Below are 19,040 nucleotides of genomic sequence, written 5' to 3' on the forward strand. Positions count from 1 at the left end.
AGATCTAACCTTGCTAATCAGTCAATCATGAGGAGCCTTGTCGAATGTTTTACTGATAGATTATGTCCACCGCTCTGCCCTCACCAATTCTCTTCATTACTTCTTCAAAAAACACAATCAAGTTAGTGAGACATGTTTTCCCACGGACAAAACCATGTTGACTATCCCCAGTCAGTCTTTGCCTTTTCAAATACATGTAAGTCCTGTCCTTCAGGATTTCCTTCAACAACTTGCCCACCACTGATGTCAGGCTCACCAGTCTATAGTTCCCTGGTTTGTCCTTGCCATCTTTTTAAAATAGTGGCACTACGTTAGATAACTTCCAGTGACTAGTACCTCACCTGTGACTATCAATGATATAAATATCTCAGCAAGGGGCCCAGAAATCACATCATTGGCTTCCCACAGAGTTCTAGGGTACACCTGATCAGGTCCTGGGACTTTATCCACTTTTATGCATTTTAAGACATCCAGCACCTCCGCCTCTGTAATGTGGGCATCTTTCAAGACCTATTTCCCCACATTCTATATCTTGCATGTCTTTCTCTACAATAAACACAGATACTCATTTTGTATCTCACCTATCTCCTGTGGCTCCACACATAGGCTGATATTTGAGGGGCCCTATTCTCTCCCTAGTTACCCTTTTGTCCTTAATGTATTAATAGAATCCCTTTCCGTGGGAAACAGTGTCTCAGTGAGTGTGAGGGTGTAACAGTTTCAATGGAGATGTGTGTGAACAGTCTCTCAGTGTGAGTGAGGGTGTAATACTGTGTCAACAGTATGTGGAACAGTGTCTCAGTATGGGTTCGGGGTTGTTGCACTGCCATGATGTCAGGTGCAGCAGAGATGGCAGCCCAGTGCTATATAGTTGGGTGAGATACCAGGGGCTCTCCTGCCATCAGATCCAACATGGGCAAGGAAACCTGTTACTGATTACATGTACTGCCCTCTATTTAGCTGATGTATTCCTCCATGTTAAACTTTGATGAAACACTGAGTAAAGACTCAGAATGTGCTTTGGGTGGGGCACCTCGGTGTAGCTTAGTGGCCTCACTACTGACTGAGCTGGCCAGGTCTGAAAGGACACAGCTGACAGACTGGGTCTACGGCAGGTGGTGAAAGAATCAAAATGAAGTAAAAACATAGTTGACCTCACTTTCACCAGACTGCCCGCCACAGATGCATGTATCCAAAACTGTATGGGTAAGAGTGACTACTGTCCCACTTTCATACTGAGACTACCTTACATCGTGTTGTGTAGCATTATCACTGTGCTAAATGGGACAGACTACAAACAGATCTTCCATCTCAACACTGGGCATCCATGAGGCACGTTAGACCACCAACAGCGGCAGAACTGCATTCCAGCACAGTCTGCAACATCACTGGCATCTACCATTACCATCAAGCCAGGGGATCAGCTCTGGTTCAATGAAGGGTGCAGGAGGGCATGCCAGGAGTACTGCTAGCTACACCTAAAAATATGGTGTCAACCTGATGAAGCAGGAACACAGCTATCTGCACGTGAAACAGCCAAGTCATCCCACAACCGGTGGATCAGATGGAAGCTCTGCTGTGCTACCACATACAGAATCAAATTACAGTGAACAATCATTCAGGCCATTGGAAAAGGAGGCTCTACAAATACCCCCAACCTCAATAACAGGGGAACAGAGCACATCCGTGCAAAAGATAGCGCTGAAACACTCGCAAGAATCTTCAGCCAGAATTGGCCAATGGAATCCATCTCAGCCTCTTCCAGAGGTTAAAAGAAGTGAAAAAAAAACCAGATGCCTGTGTTTAGCCAAATCAATTCACTTGATATCACTAGGGATGGGTAATAAATGCTGGCCACATCCCATGAATGAATAAAAACAACTTCAATAAATGGTTGAACGCACTGAATCCTGCAAAGGAAATGGGCCCTGATAATGTTCCAACTTGTGCTCCAGAACTTTCACATCCCCAGCCAAGCTCTTCCAGCAACACTGGCATCTTCCTGACAATGTGGAAAATTGCCCTGATATGTCCTGTACACAAAAAAACAGGATGAATATAACCCAGCCAATTACCACTCAGTCTACTTTCGATCATCAGTAAAGCAATGGAAAAGAGTCTCAACGATGCTGTCAAGCAGCACTTGCCTCACAATAACCTGCTCACCGATGTTCAGTTTGGGTACTGTCTAAGGAGCCTTAGTGAATTCTGCATTGCATAGAATCATAGAGATGTACAGCATGGAAACAGACCTTCGGTCCAAACCGTCCATGCCAATCAGATATCCCAACCTAATCTAGTCCCACCTGCCAGCACCCGGCTCATATCTCTCCAAACCAAAGTTAAAAATCACACCACAGCTGGTTATAGTCCAACAGGTTTATTTGGAAACACTAGCTTTAGGAGCGCTGCTCCTTCATCAGTGGTTGTTGAGTATAAGATCGTAGGACACAGAATTTATAGCAAACGTTTACAGTGTGGTGCAACTAAAATTATATATTGGAAAAGACCCAGAGTGTTTGTTAAGTCTCTCATCTTTTAGAATGACCATGTTGGCTTCAGTTATTTCATCTGCAAATCCCAGAGTTTCTCTTAAAAGTGACAATGCCAAGTGAACTTTAACAGTAGGTGCCATGTTGTCACAGAGAATGCATTGAAGGTGAGAGGTGCCCTGTGTGAGGCTGTCTGTACCCCAATGTTCAGACTGATTCTACTTCTAAAAAAGTGATTTACAGAATCTTACTTGGATTCATGTAGTTTTTGAGCAAAGTAAAATATAATTCTGCAAGTACAAATTCACCCCACAAACTTATATCTGGGTGTGTGTGTGTGTATTTATGTGGGGAGGGGTTATGAGTTTGTGGTAGATGGTACACACTGCTGCTATGGAGCGTTGGTGGGGGAGGGAGGGGATGTTTGTGGATACGGTGGCAATCAAGCAGGGGCTGCTTTGTCTCTGGATGGTGTTGGATTTCTTGAGTGTTGTTGGAGTTGCCCCCATCCAGGGGCAAGTGGGGAGTATTCCATCACAATCCTGACTTGTGTCTTATTGATGGTGGATCAGGCTTTGGCAAATCCCAATTGAGGATGGTTGCCAAATTGCACTGACGACACAAAGATAAAAAGAATATTAAATTGTCAACAGGAATATGCAGGCTACAAATATATCAATAGGCTAATTGAGTGGGCAAAGAAGTGGCAAATGGAGTATAACGTAGGTAGGTGTAAACTTGGCAGAAAATAGGATATAGCTTACAGTACATTGACATGGTTAGAAGACAGGTTAACTGAATTAATCATCTCTCTGTTCCTGTGTGTATATACATTTGGGAACACAGCAGTGTCTGTTTCCCATACTAGTGTGCACACGAGATTTCTGTTTTCATGTATAAATTACTGATTATTCCAGGGCTTTTAAGCCCTGGGAAGAAACAGTTTTTTCATGGACAGAGAATGAGAGAAGGTATCCTCCCCATTTGGACTCATTACCTCGTGAGTTTGCACTCAATATCACACTGCATGCCTCTCGCGCCACCCACAGTCAGGTTCCGAAGATATCATATTAGATTTGAAATGTTAAGGTTTTCCTTCAAACAGACTTGCTGAGATACTCCAAGCAATCCCTGGTTTTATTTCAGATTTCTAGCATCCATTGTACATTGCGTTTATCTTTTATCTCAGTGGTGCTTTTGAAGGCATAACATTTCCCATGACATCAGGGCACATCCGCAAAACTTTCAAATAGTGGGACATATTATTATAATATATTGAGAGGTCAGAATGGCCCCTGGTTAATGTCTCTGATACTGCAGTGTTCCCTCAGCACTGACCCTTGACACTGTAGTGCTCCCTCAGCATTGACCCTCCAACATTGCGATGTCTTATCCAACACACAGCACACAGACCAAACGAGAGCAATGACATTTCAAAAGTGTAGCACTCCCTCAGTAGTGGTGATCCACCAGTCCCTTGGTATGAACGCTCCGACATTGCAGCATTCACTCACTATTGACCCTCGACAGTGTGGCACTCCCTCAGCACTGACCCTCCGACAGTGTGACGCTCTCTCAGCACTGACCCTCCGACAGTATGACGCTCCCTCAGCACTGACCCTCTGACAGTGTGGCGCTCCCTCAGCACTGACCCTCTGACAGTGTGACGCTCTCTCAGCACTGACCCTCTGACAGTGTGACGCTCTCTCAGCACTGACCCTCTGACAGTGTGACGCTCTCTCAGCACTGACCCTCTGACAGTGCGGCACTCCCTCAGCACTGACCATCTGACAGTGTGACGCTCTCTCAGCACTGACCCTCCGACATTGCGGCGTTCCCTCAGCACTGACCCTCCGACAGTGCGGCACTCCCTCAGCACTGACCCTCCGACAGTGCGGCGCTCCCTCAGCACTGACCCTCCGACAGTGCGGCACTCCCTCAGCACTGACCCTCCGACAGTGCGGCACTCCCTCAGCACTGACCCTCCGACAGTGCAGCACTCCCTCAGCACTGACCCTCTGACAGTGCGGCACTCCCTCAGCACTGACCCTCCGACAGTGCGGCGCTCCCTCAGCTCTGACCCTCCGACAGTGCAGCGCTCCCTCAGCACTGACCCTCTGACAGTGCAGCGCTCCCTCAGCACTGACCCTCCCACAGTGCGGCACTCCCTCAGCACTGACCCTCCGACAGTACGGCGCTCGCTCAGCACTGACCCTCTGACAGTGCGGCGCTCCCTCAGCACTGACCCTCTGACAGTGCGGCACTCCCTCAGCACTCACTCTCCGACAGTACGGCGCTCGCTCAGCACTGACCCTCTGACAGTGCGGCGCTCCCTCAGCACTGACCCTCTGACAGTGTGACGCTCTCTCAGCACTGACCCTCTGACAGTGCGGCACTCCCTCAGCACTGACCATCTGACAGTGCGGCACTCCCTCAGCACTGACCCTCCGACAGTGCGGTGCTCCCATAGCACTGACCCTCTGACAGTGCGGCGCTCCCTCAGCACCGACCCTCCAACAGTGCGGGGCTCCCTCAGCACCGACCCTCCAACAGTATGGCGCTCGCTCAGCACTGACCCTCTGACAGCGCGGCGCTCCCTCAGCACTGACCCTCTGACAGTGCGGCACTCCCTCAGCACTGACCCTCCGAGAGTCCGGCACTCCCTTAGCACTGACCCTCTGACAGTGCGGCACTCCCTCAGCACTGACCCTCCGACAGTGCAGCACTCCCTCAGCACTGACCCTCCGACAGTCCGGCACTCCCTTAGCACTGAACCTCTGACAGTGCGGCGCTCCCTCAGCACTGACCCTCTGACAGTGCGGCACTCCCTCAGCACTGACCCTCCAACAGTGCGGCCCTCCCTCAGCACTGACCCTCCGACAGTGCGGCACTCCCTCAGCACTGACCCTCCGACAGTGTGGCGCTCCCTCAGCACTGACCCTCCGACAGTGCAGCGCTCCCCCAGCACTGACCCTCCGACAGTGCAGCGCTCCCTCAGCACTGACCCTCCGACAGTGCAGCACTCCCTCAGCACTCACTCTCCGACAGTGCGACGCTCCTTTCTTTCTGTTGTCATTGACTAGACATTGCCTTGTGAAGTGTTGTCTGATTAAAAACAGATCAGCCTGGCCAAGCAGGGGTGCATTGTTGAAGTAAACTCTTGAACCATCTTTATTTTACAACAATTCATTCAGTTGGAACAGCAACAGAAAATGACCAACATTTCAACTGTAACATTGTAAACTGCAGGTTTAAAAGGAAACAGGACAGTGGAGCAAGGGAAGGGGAGGGAAACGAGAGGTAACAATGGTGGACAAGGCAGTAGTTGCAGCGAGATGATAAACTGACCACTTTAGGCCTCTGGCTAAGAGATGAATCTCTTTGAGTATTCTTTCCTTCCTTCCTGCCTGCCCAGGGTGTGTTCGTTAGTGTGGAGGAGAAGCCACTCTGCTCCGGTACGGCAATGACTGTGGATCGACTCCGCATTAATTCAGGCACAGCACTGGAGAGGGGAAAGGATTATTGAAAGGTCAGGGGTCAGCAGGCATGCAGATAATTTGGCCCATCAAGTCATCACCGAGATTTATTCTCCACAGACAACTTCCATCCAACTCTAACAGTCGATGTTGACAGCACATACTAGGACCCTGTCACCTCCCTTTTCTGCCATTTCATTGTATTCCTTACTCCCTCATGTATTTGTCTATGTTCCCCCTTCTAACAGATCAACATGATTCACCTTGACCACTCCCTCAGGGACCCAGTTCCACCTTCTCCCCGCTTTCTGAGGAAAGGAAATTTCTCCTGAATTCCCAATTAGATTTATTACTGACCGTCTTCCTTTGATGGGTCTCTAGATCTCACCTGTCCCCCCTCCCCCAACCACCACAGAAGGGAAACATGGTCTTGCCCTCAACCCTCTTTAATTTATGAAGATCTCTCTATCAGGTTTCAATATTCCCTTACAGCTTCTCACTCTACTCCCCCTTTGCCAACCTTGCTTCTTCTGTAGTTGATGTGATAGATTCCTCTGCAGGGTGGTGGGTGAGGGAGATGTGTTGGGGTGGGGGGTAGCGTAAACCTGCTCATGCTGAAGACAGTAACACCATTGCCTGGCCTGGACCCGCGACCCAATGGCCTAACATCAGGCGTTGGCTTCAAGAGCAGGCAATGTTGGCAGCGTTTCAGCGTGACTGCAAGCCAGGGCCCCCTCTCTCCTCAGGGCAATACACCCGGAACCTCCCCACCCATCAAGGGAGGCAGGGAGGAGGAGGAGGACCTCGGGGCCAATTTCAATCTTCCCCAAACCACCCCCACCACCACCACCACCCTCCCTTTTAACCAGGCCTCTCACCGATTAATGCTTCCTGGGCGAAGTATTTCACATCGATGTCTTGATCCTTGCTCAGTTTATTGAGCACTGGCTTTACTTCGTTATGTAACGGGCTGAAGGTAAAGAAGAAAAGAGAGGGAAGGGAACAGGAAGAGAAACAGTTACACAGCATCCTTCCCAACTGTCACAGCGCTCTCTCTCTCTCTCTCTTACAGGCCAATGCTTCCTAACATGCCCAGGGTGAAGGTCAAACTCAAGATTGTTTGCAATTCTCTATCACTTCATCCCGATCTCTGACAGCCTATTGACTGAATGAAGGACTTTGCCCTGAAATCTGGTCATTGTTACAATGAGGAAGAATCTTCTGATAACCTGCTGCCACAAACAGTGTTATAATGACCAAGATCATCTGATCTTACAGTGATGTTGGTCGAGCGGTCTATATATTGGTGCCAGGACACTGGGTAGAACTTCCACCCCCACCACTTTTCTTTCTTATAGTGGCCATGAGATCTTCCAGAGAATCTCACAGAGGACACACCCGATTCCACCCTCCACTGTCTATGTGGAGTTTGCACATCACCCCCCCCCCCCCCCCCCCCCACCCCCACCTCCCCCAACGTCTGCATGGGATTCCTCTGAATGCTCTGGTTTCCCACTAGGTTGAGGTGGATTGACCACACTAAATTACCCACAGTGCCCAGGGATATGCAGATTGGGGTGGATTGGCCATGCTAAATTACCCACAGTGCCCAGGGATAACTAAGTTGGGGTGGACTGACCATGCTGAATTACCCATAGTGCCCAGGGATGTGTAGGTTGGGATAGATTGGCCATGCTAAATTATCCCATAGTGCCCAGGGATGTGTTGGTTAGGGTGGATTAGGCCATGCTAAATTACCCATAGTGCCCACAGGTGTGCAGGTGAGGGTGGATTGGCCATGCTGAGTTACCCCTAGTGCCCAGGGATGTGCAGGTTAGGGTGGATTGGCCATGCTGAGTTACCCCTAGTGCCCAGGGATGTGCAGGTTAGGGTGGATTGGCCATGCTAACTTACCCATAGTGTCCAGGGATGTACAGGTTAGGGTGGATTGGCCATGCTAAATTGTCCCATGGTCCCCAGGGATGTGCAGGTTAGGATGGACTGGCCATAGGAAATTGTCCCATAGTGCCCAGGGATATGTAGGTTAGGGTGGATTGGGCATGCTAAATTACCCATGGTGCTCAGGGATGTGCAGGTGAGGGTGGATTGGACATGGTAAGTTACCCATAGTGTCCAGGGATGTGCAGGTTATGGTGGATTGGCCATGCTAAATTGTCTCATAGTGCCCAGGGATGTGCAGGTTAGGGTGGATTGGCCATGCTAAATTGTCCCATAGTGTCCAGGGACGTGTAGGTTAGGGTGGATTGGCCATGCTAAATTGTCCCATAGTGCCCAGGGATGTGTAGGTTAGGGTGGATTGGCCATGCTAAATTGTCTCATAGTGCCCAGGGATGTGCAGGTTAGGGTGGATTGGCCATGCTAAATTGTCCCATAGTGTCCAGGGACGTGTAGGTTAGGGTGGATTGGCCATGCTAAATTGTCCCATAGTGCCCAGGGATGTGTAGGTTAGGGTGGATTGGCGATGCTAAATTACCCATTGGGCCCAGGGATATGTAGGTTAGGGTGGATTGGCCATGCTAAATTGTCCCATGGTGTCCAGGGATGTGCAGATGAAGGTGGATTGACCATGCTAAATTGTCCCATAGTGTCCAGGGATGTGCAGGTGAGGGTGGATTGGCCGTGCTAAATTACCCATTGGGCCCAGGGATATGTAGGTTAGGGTGGATTGGCCATGCTAAATTGTCCCATTGGGCCCAGGGATATGTAGGTTAGGGTGGATTGGCCATGCTAAATTGTCCCATAGTGCCCAGGGATGTGCAGATGAAGGTGGATTGACCATGCTAAATTGTCCCATAGTGTCCAGGGATGTGCAGGTGAGGGTGGATTGGCCGTGCTAAATTGTCCCATAGTGTCCAGGGATGTGCAGGTGAGGGTGGATTGGCCATGCTAAATTACCCATTGGGCCCAGGGATATGTAGGTTAGGGTGGATTGGCCATGCTAAATTACCCATTGGGCCCAGGGATATGTAGGTTAGGGTGGATTGGCCATGCTAAATTACCCATTGGGCCCAGGGATATGTAGGTTAGGGTGGATTGGCCATGCTAAATTACCCATTGGGCCCAGGGATATGCAGGTTAGGGTGGATTGGCCATGCTAAATTATCCATAGTGCCCAGCGATGTGTAAATTTTGCAGTTTAGCCACAGGAGGTACAGGGTTACAGGGACAGGGTCTGGGTTGGGTGGTCTTCGGAGGGGCAGTGCAAACATGATGGACTAAATGGCCCGTTTCCATGCTGTCGAGACTCTCTGAGACTGTGTCTCAGTTTAATCTCGTTCAAACTCTGGTGCAGTTGCACTTGGAGTACTGCCTACAGTTCTGGTCACTGCATTACAGGAAGGATGTGGAAGATTTGGAAAGGGTGCAGAGGAGATTTACCAGGTTGGTGCCTGGTCTGGAGGCATGATCTTGAAGAAAATCTGAGGGACTTGAGGCTGTTTTCATTCAAGAGACAAAGGTTGAGAGGTGACTTAATAGAAACATACAAGATGATCAGAGGGTTAGATAGGGTGGACAGTGAGAGCCCTTTTCCTCGGATGGTGATGGCCAGCACGAGGGGATGTAGCTTTAAATTGAGGAGTGATAGATACAGGACCAATGTCAGAGGTAGGTTCTTACACAGTAGTAAGAGCATGGAATGCCCTGCCAGCAATAGTAGTAGATTTGCCAACTTTATGGAGGAAGTGAGGACTGCTGATTCTGGAGATCAGAGTCGAGTGTGTGGTGCTGGAAAAGCACAGCAGGTCAGGCAGCATCTAAGGAGCAGGTAAATCGACATTTCAGGCATAAGCCCTTCATCACAGCAGATCAGGCAGCATCCAAGGACCAGGAGAATCAACATAAGCTCTTCATGAGGAGCTGATGAAGTGGTTTTACACGAAACGTTGATTCTCCTGCTCCTCGGATGCTGCCTGACCTGCTGTGCTTTTCCAGCACCACACTCTTCAACTCTGATCTCCAGCATCTGCTGGAGGGGGGGTACTGGCTAAATTCATAACAGACATTGTGGGGCAAATGGACAATGATGAATTTGAGGATATGTGCCAAAATATGAACATTATGGCAATGAACGTGGCAAGGAAAGGTCTCTTTAGTTATTATGTGAAAGAAAACATGTGGTGATAGGTGAGTTGCCTCGTAAAATATGAACCAAGATGTAAATTAATACCTGCCCTGATACAGGCAGTCCATGCAAAAGTTTGACTGCAACTCTTTTGGAACTACAGTTCTACACGGACCATTGTCTTTAGGGAGAAATCCAAAAATTCCTTCAGGGATGAGCAACCATTCCCAGATTTGGGAAGGGAATACAATTAGCTCCACTCTCTCACAGCACCTAAGGCAGAAGCCTCCAACTAAATCAGCCGAGCTGGGCAGCGTTGTTTAAAGCTATCAGAATGAAAGTCGAATCCAGATACATGATATAAGAGAGAAGGACAAAGAGAGGGCAAGAGTCTGGGTCAGGTTAGAAGTAATTTTACAGCATGTCATAGAGTCACAGAGATGTACAGTATGGACAGACCCTTTGGTCAACTTGTCCATTTCCACCAGATTTCCTAACATTTCAACCAGGACGGGGGAAGCAAATTAGGGTATATCACCTGACTCACAATCTATTATCCTACCGTCCTCCGATCACTCAATCTGAGCACTACAGTCTGACCTGAACAGGGGACCCACAACCGTGACCCTGACCCCTCAGCAGTGACCATGAAACCCACTGTGGTGACCCTGACCGCACAGCCGTGACTCTGACCCTTCAGCAGTGACCCTGACCCCACAGCTGTGACCTGCCACCTCAGCCATGACCCTGACCCCACAGCAGTGACCCTGACCCCACAGCTGTAACCTGCCACCTCAACTGTGACCCTGACCCCACAGCCGTGACCCTGATCCCTCAGCGGTGACCCTGACCCCACAGCTGTGACCTGCTACCTCAGCAGTGACCCTGACCCCACAGCCTTAACACTAACCCCACAGTGGTAACACTGACCCCACAGCGATGATCCTGACCCCACAGCCATGACCCTACCACCCCAGCCGTGACCCTGCCCCATAGCGGTGGCTTGATCCCACAGTGGTGACCCTAACCCCACAGCCATGACCCTGCCAACCCAGCCGTGACCCTGACCCCACAGCCATGACCCTGCCACCCCAGCCGTGACCCTGACCTCTCAGCGGTGACCCTGACCCCACAGCGGTGACCCTGATCCCACAGCTGTGACCCTGACCCCTCAGCGGTGACCCTGACCCCTCAGCGGTGACCCTGACCCCTCAGCGGTGACCCTGACCCCACAGTGGTGACTGTGACCCCAGCAAAGTGACCTCCCATCGAGTATCGCAGTCTTGCCCTCCAGTCCTCCCAGCTGGAGGGCAGTGGCCCACCCCCACCCCAGTTTGAGTACAGTTGCCCCACCTTCTGACTGAGGTACAGCTCCCCCTTCCCCGTACACCTCTCTCCAGCTTTGGTAGCTACAAACAAAGTAAAAGGTAATTTCATAGAGGAAGGCAAACCAATAAAACTGGACAGCTGGAAAGAATCCAAGTTGGAAGATAGGAAAGTGTGAGCCTTGCTGTAGAGGTGTATCGACAGAGTGTTTCCTGATGGGACATATATAAAGCAAAATCCAGACTTGTACTTTCAGGTCTTAAAGAGAAATTCTGTGATCAAGATGATCAAAAGTGGTTACCACTATTGTAGGAAAAACAGTCTTAAAAATCTTCTTCATTCTTTTAGCACTCTTTTCCTCTTGGGAATGTAAGCGAATCGAGGTAAAAGCTGTAGTCCTGCAGTTTCAACAACTTTTAGAGAAGCAGGTGATTTAGATGGGAAGCTGGGACATGAATAAGTGTGCTTACGGGTTGAACTACACAGTGGTACCTCTCACCTAGCTCCTTCTTGTTGAAAGTGTGTTGCATTCATTGTATCGCCGAGTCAGAAATATCTGACTGGTATCACAGCGAGAGACAGGCAGACTGGCAGGCATATTTATGATGTATGTTGGCAATATTTTCATGGAAAGTTTCTAAGACATTTGAATGCTGTGCGATAGATAAAATTAAAAGGAAGTTTCAGATTAGAGGTCAGACTTTTAAATATGTGGATATAGATATTAAACAGAATAAATCAGGAATAATTCTGGATCAACAGTCCATTCGATGTACCTAATGGTGGGTGAGGGGGCAATGTTCCAGGTGAGCAGGGGTAATGGTCTACTTTGCCAGGTGGGCGACGGTCTAGATTACTAGTTAGGTTCTTAGGAGAGGTTGGAGGAATTGGGTGGAAAATGGTGTGAGATCAGGATGGGAATCAAGCTGGAAGCTGGGGGTGCCTGGTCTGGGATGGTCAGGTCTGGTCAATTGTTGTAGAAACCCATTCGGTTCACTAAGGGCCTGTAGGGGCCGACGATCTGTATTGATGACCTGGTCACGCTGACAAAGAGACTCTACGGTTTTACATAGGCAATGAATGCCTGCAACTAACTCACTGCAAAGTGAACGTGTGAAAGAAAAGTGAATGCGCTATTTGGATAAGCTTCCCCAGTTTCCAAACACAGCCAGGAAGGGAACAGATCATCGTACTAAAACTGGGTGGGTGAGGACATTTGACCTGGCATGTATTAAGACAGCTCCACTTGCCTGTAATCCAGGGTGGACCCGATCTTCTGTAGTGTCTTGGCTACATTGAAACGCACATTGGCCACAGCATCACTCCCCATCCGCAGGACGGTGGGCAGCATTATCTTGGTGGTGATGTCCTTCCCGCAGACTTCGTACAGAGCCTGGAGATGAGGCGGGGAGGTGGAGGTGGGAGTTAGAATTAGAGGCGGGCACCAAGTGGATGTTTAAACAAAAAAAAAAAATCTGTGCTCGTTTGTCGTGCATCACCGCCCACCCCGTGAGAAAAACCTGCCTCGCTGTTCATTGCCTCTGTTGCACAGCAAGATCCCACAAACAGCAAAGTGGGCAGAGCAGCCAGCTGACCCACTCCTGCCACAGCCAGCGCTCCCTTGAATCTCTCCTCCCCACTGGAAGCCTCAGGGTTCTCTTCAGTGAGTGAGCCTGCGGGTTTAATGGGTCTCCTGAAAGACAGCACCTCTGAGGTTAGGAACGACTGATAATAGAAATCCAAGGACCAAACGCAGGCAGACATTACAGATCCCACAGCCCTCCTACTTGGGAGAGGTGTGGGTGACTGATTAGGTGGGGGAAAGGGCTGTACGTCCTGGAATCAAGATCAATTCCTTAATTGACATCACTCAGAGGAAGAAAATGATCTAGGCCGTTGTTGTATTGCTGCTTGTGGAATCTTGCTGTGCATAAATCGGCGATTGCTGTGTTCTCAACGGTACAATGGGAACCACAACTCAAAGCTCAGTGAAGCTTTTTCAGACACCCTAAGGTTTTCTCACACTGGAATGCCAGACTAGATTACTGGCCTCAGAGTCTGAGAGAATCAAACCGATGGACTTCTAACTCCAAGATGAGACAGAAGGAAGAGAGAAACAGAAAGAGACACAGAGAGTGCGAGTGTGTGCGTGTGTGTGAGAGAGCGGGGGGAGGGACAAGGGCAAGAGACAGAGAGATAGAAGAGGAAGACACAGAGAGACAAGGAAGTGGGAGAAAAATAAGAGAGGGAGAAACATGGAAACAGACAGAGAGAGAGAGAGAAGGAGAGGGGAGAGGGAGAGAGAGACGGGGTGGGGGCGGGTGGAGACAGAGATAATGTGAAACTCATTGGACCATGGTCCCTTCTAGTGGATGCCAGCAGGTAGCTCGCCTTCCTTTGAGTTTGTTCACTGGATGTGGACATCACTCACTGGGCCAGAATTTGTTATCTATCTCTAAGTGCCCTTGAGAAGATAATGATGAAACACCTTCTCAAATGACTGCAGTCATTAGAGTGTAGGTACACCCACAGTGGGCTGCGAGGAACAGTGTTCCAGGTTTAACTTAGCTGCACCAAACAAATGGCAATATGCATCGAATGATGAAGGGCTTGGAAGGGAACTCTCAGGGGGTGGTGTTCCCATGTACCTGCTGCCCCTTGTCCTTCTAGATGGAAGTGGCCGTGGGTTTGGAAGGTGCTGCCTGAGGATCTTGGGTGAGTTCCTGCAGTACATCTCGTAGATGGTACACACTGCTGTTCCTGAGTGGTGTAGGGAGTGAATATTGAAGGTGCTGGATGGAGTATTAATCAAGTGGATGGCGTCAAACTTTGAGAGTGCTGTTGGAGCTGCTGCTCAAATAGTAACCATATACCCCATCCGGGTCATTAAAACCCTTCAGAGAATGGAATCGGCTCTCCTTACCTACATCTGGCCTCTGAACAATTAGGGATGGCCATTAGCTATAAACGTGAAGGGGGAGAAACAATCTGGATTGGGAACTTGGTTTCGGCACCGGTGACCAGGAAACTACCATTGAGGAATAGATAGAGTAGACAGTCAGAAACTTTTTCCCCGGGTGCAACAGAGTGTTACAAGGGGACATAAATTTATGGTGAAGGGTGGAAGGTATAGGGGAGATGTCAGGGGTGGGTTCTTTACCCAGAGAGTGGTGGGGGCATGGAATGCGCTGCCTATGGCAGTGGTAGAGTCAGAATCTTTGGTGACCTTTAAGCGGCAATTGGATAGGTACATGGATGGGTGCTTAAGCTAGGACAAATGTTCGGCACAACATCGGGGGCCGAAGGGCCTGTTCTGTGCTGTATTTGTTCTATGTTCTATGATTGTTGGAAAACCTCATCTGAGTGCCCTTTGGGGAAGAAAAGCTTCCATCCTCAACCAGGGTGGCCTCCACGTTTGTTGAACCCTCTGGAAAAGGGAAGAATCTTTCAGGAACTCTGCCCAAACCCTGTGGTGCTGGAAAAGCACGGCCGGTCAGGCAGCATCCAAGGAGCAGGAGTGTCAAACATAAGCCCTTCATCAGGAATGTGAACTGCTTATGCACTCTCTTGCATCCTGCGGACCTCCCTTTCTTCTCTCTCTGCCCAAACGTGGCCCAGATAAACTGCAGAAGTTCAAGAAAGTGGCTCGTCACTCTCTACTCAAGCAGCAGTCGGGGAAGGGTCATGTGTGCTGGACCAGACACATGGCTTGACAGATTGGAAAAGGAAATGGAGTGACCTGACTCCTTTGCAGTGAAGGTCGCCATGCTGTGGGGGTCTCGGGAAGAACGCGGATGTAGGGAGGGGCTGTGGGGGCAGTCCAGCGGACGGTGAGAGACTTACATTGACACAGAAGAGTGTGGTCATCCGGTGGAGGTAGTTGGGATTGGATGACATAGCCAGCACCTTGGGGAGGATAGTGTTCTGAGCCCAGACCTTGCCGAACTTCTGGGTGAGCTTCTTCAGATTGTTGGTGGCTGCTTCACGAATGGCGTAGACTGACAGGAGAGGGGGCAGAGGAGAGAGAAGGAAAACTTCACAAGTTCTAGGCCAGAAAGACCATGAACGACCAAGAACGATATCTACTGACCCCGCACGATACTCTCTCATCAACACAGCTTCAGGCTTTAAGCCCTTTAGAAAATTCAGTATTACTGCAGAAAAAAGGAACAAGGGCTTTTTGGCTGGCACCGATCAGGATAGATGCAGGAAAACCGAATTTTGGAAGGATTGCTGGTTAATTCATGCTGCACGAGGAACTGTTTGGCGAATGACTTGACTCTGATTCGTTGGAGTGTTATTGCGGGGGAATGCACCAGGGAACAGGTATCCAAAAGCTTCTCTGTTAAGTCACAAATAGCAAATGGACTCTAATTGGTCGAAACGTGACTGGGGCATTCCCCAAAGCAAGTCTCAACCAATCAGCACTCTGGCTCACATGTTGCACAAATTATTACCCTCTCTGGAATTTGGTTTTCTTGCAACTGTCCTGATGAGTATGAGAAGAAAGACTCCAACAGCGTTGCCTCTGCTTTCAGCAATAATGTTCCCATCTGGCACCAGATTAGGCAATATTCCAGTAATCACCACTGATTTGGGAGTTCAGCACAGGTTCAGACCATTCGGCCCAGCTCTCAGGGTCTGTGTTTATGTTTAGTATCTCAGAATTGTGACACTGCAGGTGGAGGCCATTGGGCCCATCATATCCACACCAGTTCATTTACCTAGTCCCAATCTCCTGCCCTTTCCCCATATCTCTGCTCACCACTTCCAACCAAATAGGCATCCAATTGGAATGTCTATCTAGATGTAACATAGAGGCATGGAGTCATGTCTGAAAAAGTGATACTGTTCGGAGTGGTTTCAATATTTACTCCACTTAGAAACACAGTGTTAATATGCAATTACTTACTTATTTACTTCACCTAAGACTGACCCATGTTCTCACATGCACGCACATATGGATACACACACACTCACACAAACACACAATGTGCCTGCTCCTATGATTCATAATACAGGTCCTTTATCCGAACATCAAAAAAACCAAAAAGCTCCAAAATCCAAAGTTCTTTTTGTGAAGTTTTTTTCTCATTAACAAGGCTGTTTAGCGAGCAAACAGTTGACCCAAGTCGACACCCACTCGATGTGTGTCACTCACGCAACGGGGGGGATGGGGGGGCGTGGCCAAGCACGTTCTTACTTAGACGTCTGCTCCTCTGGTAAGATTTTTAAAAATTTCATCATTAAACTGTCACATTTTGAAAACCCAGAAATTCCGAATTCCGAAACACAGCTGGTCCCGAGCATTTCAGATAAAGGATCTTCTAAAGGATCTTGTTCCAGGTCGAAGGGACTTGAGCTATCTGGACAGACTGGAGGAACTGGGGCTGAAACATCTGGAAGGAGGTTCAATCAAGGTGTTCAAACTCACGCGAGAAACATCTCCCATTGGCAGAAGAATAGAGAACCAGTGAGCACACACTCATGCCAACTAAGTGGCAGAGGAAGCAAAAACCCACTTGAAAAATATCAGTGTAGCAGGTGGTTAGGAGCTAGAAATAAACTGACTGAGAGTGAGAGGATGGGCAGCTTCCACTGAGACCTTCAAGGAATTAGATCATTGGGGCGGCACAGTAGCTCAGTGGTTAGCACTGCTGCCTCACAATGCCAGGGACCCAGGTTCAATTCCCATCTCAGGCAACTGTCTGTGTGGAGTTTGCACAGTCTCCCCGTGTCTGCGTGGGTTTCCTCCGGGTGCTCCGGTTTCCTCCCACAGTCCAAAGTTGTGCAGGTTAGGGTGAATTGGCCGTGCTAAATTGCCCATAGTGTTAGGTGCATTAGGTCAGGGCTGAAGAAGGGCTTATGCCCGAAACGCCGATTCTCCTGTTCCTTTGATGCTGCCTGACCTGCTGTGCTTTTCCAGCAACACATTTTTAAGCATTAGTCAGGGGTAAATTTAGGGGAATGGGTTTGGGTGGGTTACTCTTCAGAGGCTCGATGTGGACTTGTTGGGCCGAAGGGCCTGTTTCTACACTGTAGGGAATGGAATCTAAAAAAAAATTATCTGATGAGAGGAAAAAAAATGTGCAAAGTTCTAAGAAGATGGTTCTTGGGGGGGGGTCGGTAAGAGGGCAGCGGAAACTGGATTGAATTATGGTTTCAGGGATCATGTTTGGAAATCACACCGGAAATGACCACCTTTCACCAGAACTGACCTCTGGAATTGTCCCCTGAGGAAAGATTGAGTAAACCAGGTCAGTATTCCGTCGCTATTAGATAAATGAAAGGTGAGCTCATTGTATTGTACGGGCCTTGAGAGGCTGGATGTGGGAAGGATGTTTCTCATTGGCTTTGATGAGGGGGGGAGGGGGCAGAACCAGAGGACACAGTCTCATATTAAGGGTGCAGTAGAGTTGAGAATTTCTTCACGTAAGCTACAGCGGTTCAAGAAGGCAGCTCACCACCACCTTCTGAAAGGGCAACTAAGGAGGGAAAATAAATGCTGGGCCCAGCCAACAACACCCACAAGGGAACAAATGTAAATTCTGGATGGTGAGGTTTTGGAATTCTCGAATCCTCTAGAGGCCTATGGAAGCTTGAAGCCATTGAATATGTTCGAGACAGACTTGTGGATTTCTAGGTACCTTGAAAAATATCGGATTCTTAACAGGGTGAATACTGAGAGGGCATTTCCCCTCATGGGAGAGTCGAGGACTCAGAATAAAGGAGTGTCAATTTAAGACTGAGGTGAGGAGGGAACTCCTTACCACCGAGAGTTGTGGGGGCAGGCTCCTTGTACATATTTAAAGCTGAGATTTTGGGGATCAGTCAGGGCATTAAGGGTTATGATGAGAGGGTAGGAAAAGTGGGCTGTGATGAGGAACTTAAAAATGTGTTGCTGGAAAAGCGCAGCAGGTCAGACAGCATCAAAGGAGCAGGAGAATCGATGTTTTGGGCATAAGCCCTTCTTCAGGAATGAGGAGGGTGTGCCAAGCAGGCTAAGATAAAAGGTAGGGAGGAGGGACTTGGGGGGAGGGGCGTTGGGAATGTGACAGGTGGAAGGAGGTTAAGGTGAGGGTGATAGGCCGGAGAGGGGGTGGGGGCAGAGAGGTCGGGAAGAAGATTGCAGGTCAAGAAGGCGGTGCTGAGTCTGAGGGTTGGGACTGAGATAAGGTGGGGGGAGGGGAAATGAGAAAGCTGGAGAAATCTGCATTCATCCCTTGTGGTTGGAGGGTTCCTAGGCGGAAGATGAGGCGCTCTTCCTCCAGGCGTCATGTTACCATGGTCTGGCGATGGAGGAGGCCAAGGACCTGCATGTTCTTGGCGGAGTGGGAGGGGGAGTTAAAGTGTTCAGCCACGGGGCAGTTGGGTTGGTTGGTGTGGTGGTCTCAGAGGTGTTCTCTGAAACGTTCCGCAAATGGGGGCCTGTCTCCCAAATGTATAGGAGGCCACATCAGGTGCAGCGGATGCAGTAAATTTTTATGCGGAGGAAAAGGTGGGGGGGGTGCCAGTGTAGCTGCGGAAGATGGACTATTCCACATATCCAACGAAGAGACAGGCATAGCTGGGGCCCATGCGGGTGCCCATGGCTACTCCTTTGGTTTGGAGGAAGTGGGAGGATTGGAAAGAGAAGTTGTTCAGAGTGATAATGCGGAGGAA

The 19,040-nt window shown here is 49.3% G+C and overlaps 1 protein-coding gene across 1 annotated transcript in view; it reads right to left on the reverse strand.

Moving 5' to 3' along the window:
* Positions 1-5,639: 5,639 nt before the first annotated feature.
* LOC122544248 (uncharacterized) overlaps positions 5,640-19,040 on the reverse strand; it is a 64,426-nt gene continuing 51,025 nt past the window's right edge. Inside the window, exons 12-15 of the mRNA XM_087981088.1 lie at positions 15,222-15,376; positions 12,629-12,771; positions 6,847-6,938; positions 5,640-5,994 (exon numbers count right to left, since the gene is read on the reverse strand). Coding sequence (XP_087837214.1) covers positions 5,978-5,994; positions 6,847-6,938; positions 12,629-12,771; positions 15,222-15,376 — 407 coding nt within the window. The 3' untranslated portion in view covers positions 5,640-5,977. The remainder of the gene's footprint in view (positions 5,995-6,846; positions 6,939-12,628; positions 12,772-15,221; positions 15,377-19,040) is intronic.

Source organism: Chiloscyllium plagiosum, unplaced genomic scaffold (genome assembly GCF_037043375.1).
Source record: "Chiloscyllium plagiosum isolate Xiang-an unplaced genomic scaffold, Cpla_swu_hap1 HiC_scaffold_38, whole genome shotgun sequence".
Classification (NCBI taxonomy): domain Eukaryota; kingdom Metazoa; phylum Chordata; class Chondrichthyes; order Orectolobiformes; family Hemiscylliidae; genus Chiloscyllium; species Chiloscyllium plagiosum.